Raw genomic sequence first — 14276 nt, 5'->3', positions numbered from 1 at the left:
TATTTGAGCACACATGAAAGGCATAAAAATTAACTGATGTGCGTGTACAAGAGAAAGCTAGCTGAGACTGCAGTCCTAGCACTAGGGAAGCTGAGGCGGGACTGCCTGGAGTTTGAGGTCAGTCTAAACTACTGAGACCTTGATTCAAAACCAAACAAACAACAAACAAATAACCCCAAACTGAACTAACAAAAAGACTTTTATTCAGTTTCAGAAGTGCAGTGTCTGGCATAGCAGTTCCTGAGAAAAATGATGCTGAATTATTTGTGCATATGTGGAGAAGCAATAAACAGTCAAGAGTCCTGACTGATTAGACACCAGAAGAAGCAACTCTCTCATAAGGACAATGACTGCATGCTGCATCTCTCTCACATGGATGATGACTGCATGCTGCATCTCTCATGAGGACAATGAGTGCATGCTGCACCTCTCTCCCATGGATGATGATTGCATGCTGCATCTCTCATGAGGACAATGACTGCATGCTGCATCTCTCTCACGAGGACAATGACTGCATGCTGCATCTCTCTCATATGGATGATGACTGCATGCTGCATCTCTCTCACGAAGACAATGAGTGCATGTTGCATCTCTCTCCCATGAATGATGACTGCATGCTGCATGTCTCTCATGAGGACAATGACTGCATGCTGCATCTCTCTCCCATGGATGATGACTGCATGCTGCATCTCTCTCACGAAGACAATGAGTGCATGTTGCATCTCTCTCCCATGGATGATGACTGCATACTGCATCTCTCTCATAAGGATGAAAACTGTATGCTGCATGTCTCTCAAGAGGACAACTGCATGATGCATCTCTCTTGCAAGGATGATGAGTGCATGCTGCACCTTGCTTATGAGGACAATGGCCTCATGTTACATCTCTCCCCTGAAGACAAGAACTGTATGCTGCTTCTCTCTCATAAAGACGAAGATTGCATGTTATAGCTCATGAGGGTAATAACTGAATGCTGCTTCTCAGATGACTGTATTCTCTCCAGATGACAATTTCACTTGTACAATCACTTACTCAAACTCAGTACTTAAAAGTTCTCTCATATTTCCTCCCACCCTGGTGTTCTTTCTGTGCAGAAATTCTCATGGAGGGAAGCACAACTCTTATTTTCTAGGTTTACCATTTCAGACTTTCATCTGTGATTGCTATGCCTGACTTTACCCCCAAAAGTCTCCTCAGTATTTATTTTAAAAAACAGCAGCAAAACACCTCAGGGAAGTAGGGTTAAAAATAACTAGGTCAGGCAGGTATTAGTGATGGATGTGTTTAATCCCAGCATGTGGAAGGGAGAAGCAGGTAGAATTCTTGAGGCCAGCCTGAACTACAGAGCTAGTTCCAGGACAACCAGGACTACATAGAGAAACCCTATACCAAAAACAAGACAAAATAAAACAAAATAAAAAACAATGACGACAATAGAAAGAAAAATATAAAACAAACAACAAAAAATCCCACAAAAAACCTACATCTACAATCAGACTTAGACTCTGCCATACATGCCAGTAGAAAGACAGTGTACAGGAAAGTGGGAGCATCTTTTATACTTTATTTATGAACTACTTTCATTCGTGCTTGTTTTATTTTCTATACTGCCTAGAGAAGAAAAGACAACAGGCACTAAATTCACTCCTTTAAACTACAGATACCCAGATGATCAACTTTTACCTAGTGCAGAATATAACAAAACTTTTGCCAGAAATAGAGGCTCACACCTAAGGATGCAGAGTTCAATATCATCCTTACTAACACAGCAAGTTTGAGGTTATTCTGGACTATATAAGATACTACTTCAAAAGTTGCATAAATATATGTTTATGTGTTGCATGTGTGCATGCATGTGTGTATAAAACTTTTGACCTCAGAACAGAAAGGGATACTTATATTTTGTTTAAACCCAAGCCTATTTAAAAATAAAATGTCCTCAATTTGGTGTACCCATTAACACAAAATACTTACGCTGCTTTTGACATCCTTTAGCTTTGGCAGAATGTCTAGTCCAAAACCATCTGCCTGTCCTCGCGTCTTGTTTCCAGCATTCATGTAGTTCCCAAAGGCTAGAACCAAACCCAGAACTTGCATGACCCCTGGTCCATTTTTTAATGTCTGTAAGACAGGATGGCAAAGATTTTTCTCTTACATGCCATTTTATTTGAATCAGCTAAAATCAATATCAAGCTAATTATATTATACTCACAGTTTTGAGTGACAGTCAAACCATTCCCTTCCAGATTATTTTGTATACTTTAAAAACAGTGTCTCAAAGTTAGCTTTGCAATGGCATGCAACCAACAAGCATGAGTGTGGAGGCCAAGAGATGCCATTCTAGCCCACATACAATGAGAATTTCCAGAAAACAACATCATCTCTATCATCCTTAACTGTCTCAATGTCTGGAACAACACAGATTTCTGGCACAAACTGTAGAATCCCAAAAAGCAGTTATAAAAATTGAATTCCAGAGTTAGGTTTGTTACCCATAAGTTCATGCTCTCCACTCCCAGACCTGTCTGTCTTCAGGTTTGTGTGCCACTTTTTCTGAAGATGTTCCTGATAGTATCTCTCTGTTCTGGGAGATGATTTACCCCAATAAGAAGAAACACTTCTGTTTATTTTTGATAAACTGCTTTAAATGCTAATTTTGGTCCTCCCCCCCAGTCCAAAATTTATTTGTTGTATTCAGAAGAGTATTTATATTCCAGAGAGTCAAATGACTATTCAAAAACATCATTTGGGTACAATAAATATTAACACTTTACTGAGGGGCCATTTCAAACAAACAACCCAAAGACCTCTTCCATTTGGAAGTGTGATATCTAAGAGAATATGGAAAATGGGGCTTTGGTTTCATTAAAACCATTGGTATCTGAGATTCCAGGAGACTTATACAAAATGGCCAGGATCTCAGTGTGGTACCACTGCCCTGTGAATATGTCTAAACACATACTTTATTACGGAAGCCTAGTCCCCAAATATTCTTTCACGTGGGATTACTATTCTTCGAACTTACAAATACTTCAAGTAAACAAGAATCACAAAAATAAATAAGAACATGACTGAACACAATTAAATATTAGAATTTGTGTTCAGTTTTCTGGTCCAGAACCCACCTCACACAGTTTCTGTAGCAATTCCAGTTTACGACGAATTGAACAAATGCTCTCTGAAAACGTTGACTGGAACAGGATGCAGAAGACTCGCTCTGAGAAATTGGGGATTAGAGACAGCTCATACAGGAACCTAGAAAGATAAAGGCAAGGAGGGAGGGAAAGCTTAAGCTACCCTAACAGTGGCACTTCCTTTATAACAAACATGCACTCAGGAACCATCACTCCCCATTGCTGAGAAGCCGATCATTGCCCTTCCAGGTCCCTGGACACGACACACTTACTGTTCAGGTTTGTCAAGAGACTTGGCATTTTCCTTGTCCTTGGATGATCGACTGTGCTTTTCAATTTTTTCCAGTTCATCTGACTGTGCTCTCTGAAAAAACAAAGCAAGTGTCTTTTTTTAAAAAAAATCTCTTCAAGGGTTTTCTTTAGATAATGATGATCGCAATACAGTAAAATTCTCTATATTTTAATTTCTTAGCATCTGTTTGCATTAAAACTTGGCAATTTGTGAGGCATTTTAAAGTGTAGATATGTGTAATAAAGTCCAGATCATGCCTAAATTCCCCACATAATGCTATTGACTATTAGTGATCTGAAAGATATTATTAAAACATAAAATAGTATTTTTCATTAATTTGTCTATTTATATTATATTCTAGAAGGCCATAATTTTGTTTTAACTTAATAGTTCTCATTCAAATCTCAAACAAGTTAAATTTGGAAGTAATTCGATGTTAAATGTCTTAAAAAATAACTATTGCAGGGCCTGTGTATTGCTTTTGTTGTACTTGGAGAAAAGAAAAGTGTAATTAAGCTATCAGAACATGAAACAAAAATGAAAGGTTTTCATGCTTTTGTTGAACATGATTTTTTGATAGGAAAATAGCTCCAGCCATATTTTGCTTTTGTCTCCTTCTACTCCTTCTAATTGTAAGCTACAGATTTGTCATTCTGTTTCCTCATCCTCGGAGAGAATCATCTTCATTTTTAATACAAGTGAAGGGCTTAGAAATTCCATGAATGCACACTTATTTCTTCTTACAGATGATTAATATTAGTTTGATTTGTATCCAGACATAATTTTACACCTCACAAAGATGTGTCCAATGAGCTCATACTGTATCTTCCTTATAACTGCTTGTGACTCCAACTCCAAGGGCATCATACACTTTAGCCTCTGTAGGCCTTTGCATTCACATGTGCACACATGCACGCACATACATACATGCTTATATATACACTTACACATACTTAAAAATAAGTCTCAAAAATCATTTATTACTCAGCTGTGTAAAGAATCATTCTCTCAGCTATCATCATAATGTCTCTTGAAGCCATATTATAAAATAGCCTTTAAAATGATAGTATCTATTTTACTGGCCTGAGAGACCAAAATAATATAAGAATATTAAGCCTGTAAATACTGACAAGGCAAAGACTATGAGTAGATAAACTTAGATATAGTCTTCTAGATCTCATTATCTCTTCATTAAAAAAAATGCATGAAAGCTATCTGCTATTTATTAGCCCACATTCATTCTATACCTTAAACCACACGAGAAAGAAAAAGCTCAACTAGCTAAAACATGTAACTATATATGCTGCTTTGATGCTATGTCTTGAACAAAATGCTGTTGTTCATACATCTTGGCAGAGGACTTACCTAAATGCCTCTGTGGGGGGGGGGGCGCACGCACATGACTATGAAACACTCAATCACACTATGAAACACATCAAGCGATACAAGCTCCCCTAAATCTTTAAAACAATGCCATGGCTATCTGGCAGTGTCACAGTCACTTCCTAAACCAGGGATTATTGGGAATTACTAAATGTAAAATCCTTCATATACTATATTATATGTAAAGGGGCTTCTTAAACTTTTATCTCTATCTCCCTTTTGCCAAAGAAAATTTTTTTTGTGAGTCTGAGTGGACAGATATGTAAAAAAGATATAAAATTAATTTGGTGGTAATAAATCATGAAGACATTTTAAAACACCTTTGATATCTATATACACATTTACCACTTTACTAAACATGACTGTGCATTTCCATGTAGTGAGATGGATGTGCTTGTTCTGTTTTTTATAGGAAATGAAATGCTCTATGAGCATTTGTGCAGTCAGATGTGGGGCAACTTATGCGTTTTTCAGAGCTGACTGGCAATTTATAACCTTCAATGCAGAAAATACCACTTCACACGAATGCTTGGTGCAAAATGGCAAAAGTGTGCAGCAGAGCCATTTCAATTTTTGCCAGAAATTCTTCCCTAATCAAAGGTCAAGATTCATTTTATGTGTTTTTAAGAAACTGAAGTCAGCAATTCAATCATTCTTTTGTTTCTGTTTTTTAACGTAATTTCTTTATTGATTCCTTGGGGTTTTACATCACACACCCCAATTCCACTCATTTCCCTTTCACCCTTGCAGTATCCTCCACCAAAACAAACAAACAAACAAAGATCATTTTGCTCCTCCATCTTTTCCAGCTCTCCAACTCTTCTTCATTCTTCTTAGTGGCATTGGGAGCCATGTTGTGTCACATAGTACAGGCTTTTGTCTTCTGTGCTTCGCTTGCATATCTTTATTCCAATGAGATATTGCTCTGGTTCCTTTGTTTTCTAGTACATCATCATCACTGGACCCTCTTCAAAATTCCTCTTGGATATCCTGTGATTGCTCCAACCCATGGAGATCAAAAGGGTATCATTCTGCAGGAGCAGACCCTTCACATGTTCCAGTGGGTCACAGATGGGGTAGATATTAGGACGGGCCAACCCAAGGCCCTAGATGTGGGCCTGAGTGGTAGTTAATTAAGATGGTCAGCCTGGGTAGCTGGGGCTACCCCCCACATACACACACACACTTAGGTGAGGGGTAGAGAGGGCTCTCCTACACTCAGGCCATGAGGGTCAGCTCTACCAAGCTCCTGGTTGGTGATGGGGCCATCTCTCTTGAGTGCAGAGGGTCAGGCGTCCCATGCCCAGGTCATTAAGGCCAGTTTTCCTGTGAGGGTCAGGGCCGACTCTCTTGCTCCCATTGACAGGCAACAGGCAGGGACAGCTTTATTAGGACCAGCTCAGGTTGGCCCTCACATTTCATCATGCATATTCTTGTGACGCTGTGTGATAACACGGGCTACAGAAATCAACAGAGACTCCGAGCCCTTGGCAGCAGTTCGGATCAGAAGTCACCGAGGTTCCTGTGGCAGCTTAGGCCATCCAGGTCACTATAGCCCCAATGACAGCATGGCTCTCAGACACCAACATGGCCACAGGTTTAAAGCCATAACCTGGGCATTCGTGTGATCTTTGGTGACAACACAGACCATGGACTTTAACACAGACACAGGCTGCAAACCAAGGATCCAGACATGGCTCTTGGCAAGCAGCCAGGCCTGGATGTCACCATGGCCAGGCCACTCAGATCTGCATAGCTCCTCAAATAATCACTTTATAATCAAACATCCTAATACAGTGAATACAAAGATAGAATGTCTTGATACATATTGAGGAAGGCAAGTAGGAAAACTATGTATAAAACACTGTATACATAGTCAAACAGTATAGTCTATAACACCAAATCATGTCAAACCCGAGTCAACATGCTCAGGCAATGTTTCTTGCAACTGTATGTTGGTGCATATGCAGGACAAAGTACACATAAGTGTTCAGAAGCAAGACCAGAAGTCTTGCAAGGCAACGTGAGCAAGGCTTCTAGAACCACCAAACCTAAGCATCGTTACATTTTGATTTTGAATGAATTTTTGGTTGTTGTGCATTCAGATACATTTAACTACTGCTAAGTATTCTGTGATCCCATTTGTGGCCAAACCATTCCTGTTCATTTTAGAGTAAACAAAGCCACCTTGGTCAGAAGGTGCAGTTAGGGGAGAGCAAAGAGGAACATTCACTTTGCCCAGGCCACCCACATGCTGTTCTTCTTCACAGATGCATGTGTATGATGGTGTCCATTCTGGTCTTGCCTTTCCTCTATGGGGCTCACTTAGTGCCACCTCAGGTCATGTCTTTTCTCATACACACTTCTACACATACCACACACATATACACAGTCCAATCATGGTCACAAGGCGAAATTCTCAGACTAATCCTTGCTTTCACTGACACTGATAGAATCCTGACACAGGCTACATTCATAAAGAATAGTTGCTCATTTAGTTCTTAGCTTTACCGAGTCACAGTCCAAAAGGAACAGTACAGATCTGCAGAGAGCCCCATGACAAGAGGAGGCAGTGTGGGAGGAAGTGAGATGCCATATTGCCAAATAAAAGTCAAAGAGGAATGTGGGCTAGGTCTTAAAACTCACTGAAAATCTCCAGGTTTTTCCAAGCTCTATAGCTCCATAAGAGCTCTGTTAATACCCTTCTGAGGACAGCTCCCTCTATGACATAAGGCCCTCCCACTAGTCCCCACCTTTTGAAAGTTTTAGCACCTCCCACAATGTCGTAAGTGTCCAACACTTGGCCCTTTGTAAGGGACATTCAAACTCTATCCAAATTATAGCACCAGTAGGTTAGAAAAATAAGTATCTTTCGATTATATATTATTGAGTCTCTGGTGCTAAACTTCAACAGCCCACGGCATCAATACTATTACCTACTCACATCTGGGATAAGTGTGCCTGATAGAGTATGCCATGGGTAGGTGTACTGGAGCTTTCTTGTCCTCCAGAACTTGAGAGGTCTTCTGCACTATTCGGGAGAGAGCGTATAGCTAGAAGAATCACTACCTGAAAGTACCCGCAATCTTTTTGCAACTCAATTGTATGGTTCTTGGATGTAAACTTTGTAGAATACAATGTATTTTCACAATATCATCAGATCAGATATGTCTCCCACTGTCGAAATGATAAACACCATCTTATTGTAATGGTGAAAATGGCTTTACTTTGAAGAGTCTCTTGGGTAGACTGTAGGAATTGCTGAACATTTATGGTGTAGACTTTCCCTCCATAGTTGGTGACTAAATCCTTTTTTAGCTGCATCCATACTGAAGCAAGCACTTCCAGTGACAAAAGTAAACAGTTGTTTCAAACTAGTTTATGCCTTTAAAGACCACTTCAAAAACAAAATGAAAAACAGTTCTATATTAAGCAAAGTGCTTCCTCTAAATTCAAACATTGGTTTGTCTTCTGGGGTCAATTTCAACACTTACACATTTCCTTCAACTATATTAGAATCAGATTTTTTAACCTCTTTGACTTCTAGTAAAGTCTTTGCCTTTTTATGGCATGAAGGTCAGTCTTCCTGCAAATCTAATGGCTTTTCAAATAGGTTTCTGGTGACTGAAATAGAATGTACATACAATACAGTATCCTTCCCATAGAGGGAGAAAATTCTCTCATGTGGGCTCTAAATCTCAATTCAGCTTCTAGAAGATTGCTTCTATAAATGTAGCCTGAAATAAGGGAATTTTCGAGAGGACCCCACCTCCATGGATTTATAAGTAGAAAAAGTAAGTTCTCTGAATAAGTCATTTTTAAATATTTTCAGACTCTGCTTCTTCTCCCATTCACTATCAATCCCAACGGTTCTCCTGGGATGAGGCTCATTATCACTTTGATATCACTTCTCATAGCTAATGAACATGCCCAAGGTTTCAGTGGCTCAATACCCTGATCATGCCATTCTACTGGGGGGAAATCACATTGGGCTAGGTCAGCCTGAGATGTCAGTGGCTCAAAACTGCTGCTGGGTGGCCCTATTTCTTTCATTCCTAGGGACTATTGGGGGCACAGTCATCTACCCAGCAGCTTCAGTGACCCAGAGTTTCTTCTGCTTGGAATGTGCTTCATGTACCTTGATTTAGTATACTTTGTTTTGCCTCAGTATCATCTTGGGAAAGCTTGTCCTGACCCCCTTATTTTCATTTTAATGAATATTCTCCCGAGATGACTAAGCAAATGAGGTTTCTATTTGCTTTGTGCCATTCCTGCGCGTACCATGGTAGCTAGATGATGATGATGGCGATGATGACGATGATGATAGCTAAACACACAAACACATACATGAGTTTCTAGATTGAAATGTAAATCTTATGAGAAGAATATTCTGTCTTATGTGTCCTTACATCCCGTTAACTAATATGGTTTGTAGCATATATTTATCAATTGGTAACTTTAAAAAAACAACAAAGAATAGAAATTTAGGCAAGGATTGAATGGAGAAAGAAATAAACAAGCAATAAACAGCAACAGAAGGTAGATTTCTGATTAGGGAGTAACTTAGAATTTCTATTGCTATGGCAAAACGCCATGAACAAAAAGCAAGTTGACAAGGAAAGAGGTTATTTGGTTTATATTTCCATATCACAGTTCACAGTCAAAGAAAATCAGGACAGGAAATCAAACAGAGCAGGAACCTGGAGGCGGGGAAGTCATGTGGAAGTCATGGAGGGGTGCTGTTTACTTGGCTTGCTCCACATGGCTTGCTCAGCCTGCTCTCTTATAGGTCCCAGGATCATGATGGCACTACTTTTCATGGGCTGGGCTGACCCTGACCAGTCACTAATTTTAAAAAATGCTCTATAAGCTGATCTCTCTGTCTGATCTCATAGAGGTATTCTCTCAAAGGGGGTTTCCTCTTTTCAGATGGCAATAGTTTATATCAAGTTGATATAAATCTAGCCAGCACATGGAGAGAGAAGGCAGGAAACACAAGGGTGAGCATAAACACTGAAGACATGATGGGAAAATTATAGCAATTATTTATCATCCTAGTAGTAAGCTGAAGGGCCCTATGGGGTCAAATAATCTCTAACATAGATGCTTGTGCATGCCTGAAGTGGGATCAGTTCTGTTTATGACAGCACACAAAAAAGTAGATACAAAAAGAGGACGATACCCATCCAAAGTATGTGTGAATTAAGTCCTCTATACCTTCACCTAGTGTAAAGAAAATGTTTCCTATAACATTTGAGAATGTTTTCTTATAACTCATAGAAATGAGCATGAAAGTACAAGAATGAGGTCTAAAATACTAGATTTGATAGACAATGTTACTCTAATAAGCTGACTGTGCTCTTTTTATGTCTAACTGTTCCTAACCCATCATCCTGGATTTCTTCTTGCAAAACATGAAAGATCAAGTAAACGTCTGGTGTTTTTATACCTACTGAGGTCTCAAATTCTTACCCTTATCTTCAACCATACAAATTATCTCAAACTATGACTGAAATTTGTACCGCAACCCAGACGTTAACTGGATGGTTTAGGTTTGTTGGAACCCAAAGACTCTTCTTTCTCTAGCCCACTAGTTTGTGGTAACCACAGATGCTGGGTTTTCAAAAAAAAAAAAATCAAATAGAAAAAAAAAAACACAGGAATTTGGAGGATTCATTTATGCAAAGGTATGCTGTTTACCAGTCATTGCATTCATGATAAATGTCTTGGAGAGAGCAGGGATACAAGGAACATACCTAAACATAATAAGGGCAATGTACAGCAAGCCAACAACCAACATCAAACTAAGTGGAGAGAAACTCCCAGCGATCCCACTGAAATCAGGAACAAGACAAGGTTGTTCGCTCTCTCCATATCTATTTAATATAGTTCTTGAGGTCTTAGCTAGAACAATACGACACCAAAAGTAGATCAAGGGGATACAAATTGGAAAAGAAGAAGTCAAACTCTCACTATTTGTTGATGATATGATAGTTTACATAAGTGGCCCCAAAAATCCTACAAAGGAACGTCTACAACTCATAAACACTTTCAGTAATGTAGCAGAATACAAGATTAACTCAAAAAACTCAGTAGCTCTCCTGTACTCAGATGATGAAAAGGCTGAGAAAGAAATCAGAGAAACATTACCCTTCACAATAGCCACAAATAGCATAAAATATCTTGGAGTAACTCTAACCAAACAAGTGGAAGATTGTATGGCAAGAACTTTAAATCTTTGAAGAAAGAAATTGAAGAAGACACCAGAAAGTGGAAAGATCTCCCATGCTCTTGGGTGGGTAGAATTAACATAGTAAAAATGGCAATCTAACCAAAAGCAATTTACAGATACAAAGCAATGCCAATCAAAAACTCAGCAAAATTCTTCAAAGACCTTGAAAGAACAGTACTCAAATTTTGTATTTTAACAGAAGAAGAAACAAAGTAAAAACTATAGTCATTTTTGTATATACAATAGATCATGGTATTTTTTTTTCCTGATTACTTTTTTATTGAGCTCTACATTTTTCTCTGCTCATCTCCCTGCCTCTCCCCTACAATCCTTCCTCCAAGGTTTCCATGCTCCCAATTTACTCAGGAGATTTTGTCTTTTTCTATTTCCCATGTAGATTAGACCTATGTAAGTCTCTCTTAGTATCCCCATTGTTGTCTAAGTTCTCTGAGATTGTGATTTGTAGGCTGGTTTTCTTTGCTTTATGTTTAAAAGCCACTTATGAGTGAGTACATGTGATAATTGTCTTTCTGCGTCTGGGTTATCTCACTCAAAATAATGTTTTCTAGATCCATCTATTTTTTTGAAAAATTCAAGATGTCATTTTTTTCTGCTGTGTAGTACTCCATTATGTAAATGTACCACATTTCCCTTATCCATTCTTCAATCAAAGGGCATTTAGATTGTTTCCAGGTTATGGCTATGACAAACAAAGCTGCTATGAACATAGTTGAGCACATATCCTTGTGGCACGATTGAGCACCCTTTGGATATATACCCAAAAGTGGTATTGCTGGGTCTTGAGAAAGGTTGTTTCTAATTTACAAAAAAATCACCACAATAACTTCCAAAGGAGTTGTGCAAGTTTTCATTCCCACTAGCAACGCAGGAGTGTTCCCTTTTCCCCACAACCTCTCCAGCATAAGTTGTCATCAGTGTTTTTTGATCTTGTCTACTCTTACAGGTGCAAGATGGAATCTCAGAGTTGTTTTGATTTTCATTTCTCTGATGACTAAGAATGTTGAACATGTTTTTGGAGGGGATGGAAATTTTTGATAGCTTCCCATTCTCTTTAGAACTATAAGTAAATGTCCAGGGGTGCTTTAACAGCCTCCAGCATGCCCTTGCCCTGATCTGAAAGGTCCCGGACAGCTGCACATGGACTGTATGGTTAAAGAGAGGGCTTTCAATTCATCTCCTAACAGTTTTGAAGTCTGACTTGTAAGAATTCTACTGTAATTAAATCTGCTGCTCCAATAATGATCACATGGGCTAGACCAGCACTTATATAGACATCCAGGGTGAACTTCAGATCCAACACAGGAAGGCTTTCTTGAACAGTGTTTTCAATGACTCCAGAGATACAGTATGCAAAACTGATATCCTAGACAGCAAATGTGTCCCTGTCTGCACGATGGTCTGGCAACATCAAGACAGTTGCAAATCAGCCATAGATTTTTTTCACCACTTTACAAAAAAAGGCTCTTCATAATGGATATAATCAACTCCCTTTAGACACGAGCATGAATGGGCCCAGACAAGAGCATCTACAACACAAGATTACAGATAAATTAGGGAGGCTATGAGACATCCAGACAATTCCAAGAAATATAGCAAGTACTTGTTTTAGATGGGTCCCAGGTCTTTTCAAAATTCTATGAACATACACCTTTAAAAATCTTTTATTTTTTCTATTAAATCACAACCAAGAGTTTGGAGGCAATGTGTTATTTCATCATTGAGTACGCAGAAAGATTTCCCACCTCATTTGGCAGGAATCAATTCAAGAATTATTTGATGTTATCTTTTCTTGCAACAGGAACTAGAGAAGCATTGTCAGGCCCTTTGGAGCAGTGTGAGACAAAACTTATCTGGAGTTTGAAACACGCAGCTTGGTTTAGAATAAACTTCAGCTGGCTGTAAACGTATGCAGCTGCATCTCTGCATTTATCCTGTGCCCGTGTCTCTGCTTCAAGAGACAATGCATTGCTTATTATCACATCGGTCATGGCTGATTGAAGGAACTTCCCTCTTGAGCGCTGCTCACTTATGTGATTGAAGGAACTTCCCTCTTGAGCGCTGCTCACTTATGTGATTGAAGGAGCTTCCTCTCTTGAGTGCTGCTCACTTGTGTGTGTCTCTTTGTCCACGTGGCTACTTCAGGAAAGGCGGTCACCTTGACAGAGGGTAATTCTCCCTGCCTTCATGCACCATCAACATTTGAACATTTGAAGGAACAGGAAGGAGAACAAATGGGATCTGAAAGGGTTGAGTTGAGGTGCGAGATGTAATCATATTATATCTGTCATTTCCAGGTGAGGCTCCAAGGAACACTGCCCTATACAACTGATTAAGAACTTTGTAGAAGGATTCCATTTTGATTCCCAAACTTTATCATTTAAGAGAATCAACTATAAATACCAGGAACAAGTCTTCAATCAAATCTTCCATGAAACAGGAGACTGCCGGCATCCTGGTGGGCTTAGGACTTACTCCCAGGGACTACCAGAAATATGCCATGCATTAGTCTCATGCAACCTAGTCATATGGCCACAGATAGTCTCTGTGGAGAGAACTGCCTGCTTTGCACCATCCTCTACTTTGTGACAATAGGGTAATACTCAGAGTTCCCTACTGAGTCACCCGTGATGGGTTTGGAAGCTAGCTATGCCATTCTGCCTCCTTATCACCATCTCTGTCATCAACACCTCAGGAACTGATCATAAATGGTGGCTTAATTTATCAGCTTTTCATGATGCTTTAATAATGCCCAATACTGCCCCAGGAGTAGGCAGAACCCCTAATCTATCTCTGACTTGAAACCTGGGTGGATCTTGTAAGACTCACACTGTACTGAATGGGAAAAAAAGACAATTCAAGAGATTGTCCGGCAACATGAGGATGGGTGCAGATCAGCCGCCAATTTCTCCTTTTACATAGCAGGCACTTCTCAGTGAATATTTCTTACCTCCTTTAGACACAAGCATGAATAGACCCAGGCAAGAATTAGAACACAAGATTGCTGAAATTCTAGGAACGACATCAAGTGTTTGCTGTGTATTGTATAGCCTGGCTGCCATGGGTGAAGAGAAGAGAAAGAGAGGCAGGGGTTTAATTAAAAGGGCATCATAAGGGGCATTTTTAAGGATGGAAGAATTGTGTATGTTGATTGTGGCAATAAAGAGATAGACGTAACGAAAAGGATAATAACCTTCTACCCAAACAAGTACATATG

At 39.4% G+C, this 14276-nt stretch overlaps 1 protein-coding gene across 1 annotated transcript in view; it reads right to left on the bottom strand.

Moving 5' to 3' along the window:
* The window catches only part of Fmn2 (formin 2), a 290079-nt gene that overhangs the window by 122507 nt on the left and 153296 nt on the right, over positions 1 to 14276 (bottom strand). Inside the window, exons 9-11 of the mRNA XM_075989205.1 lie at positions 3407 to 3498; positions 3126 to 3255; positions 1975 to 2121 (exon numbers count right to left, since the gene is read on the bottom strand). Of these exons, the coding sequence (XP_075845320.1) occupies positions 1975 to 2121; positions 3126 to 3255; positions 3407 to 3498 (369 nt within the window). The remainder of the gene's footprint in view (positions 1 to 1974; positions 2122 to 3125; positions 3256 to 3406; positions 3499 to 14276) is intronic.

The sequence above is a fragment of the Microtus pennsylvanicus genome, chromosome 10 (assembly GCF_037038515.1).
Source record: "Microtus pennsylvanicus isolate mMicPen1 chromosome 10, mMicPen1.hap1, whole genome shotgun sequence".
Classification (NCBI taxonomy): Eukaryota; Metazoa; Chordata; class Mammalia; order Rodentia; family Cricetidae; genus Microtus; species Microtus pennsylvanicus.
Note: the sequence above shows the minus strand (reverse complement) of the source record. Positions and strands in the feature narration are given on the sequence as shown.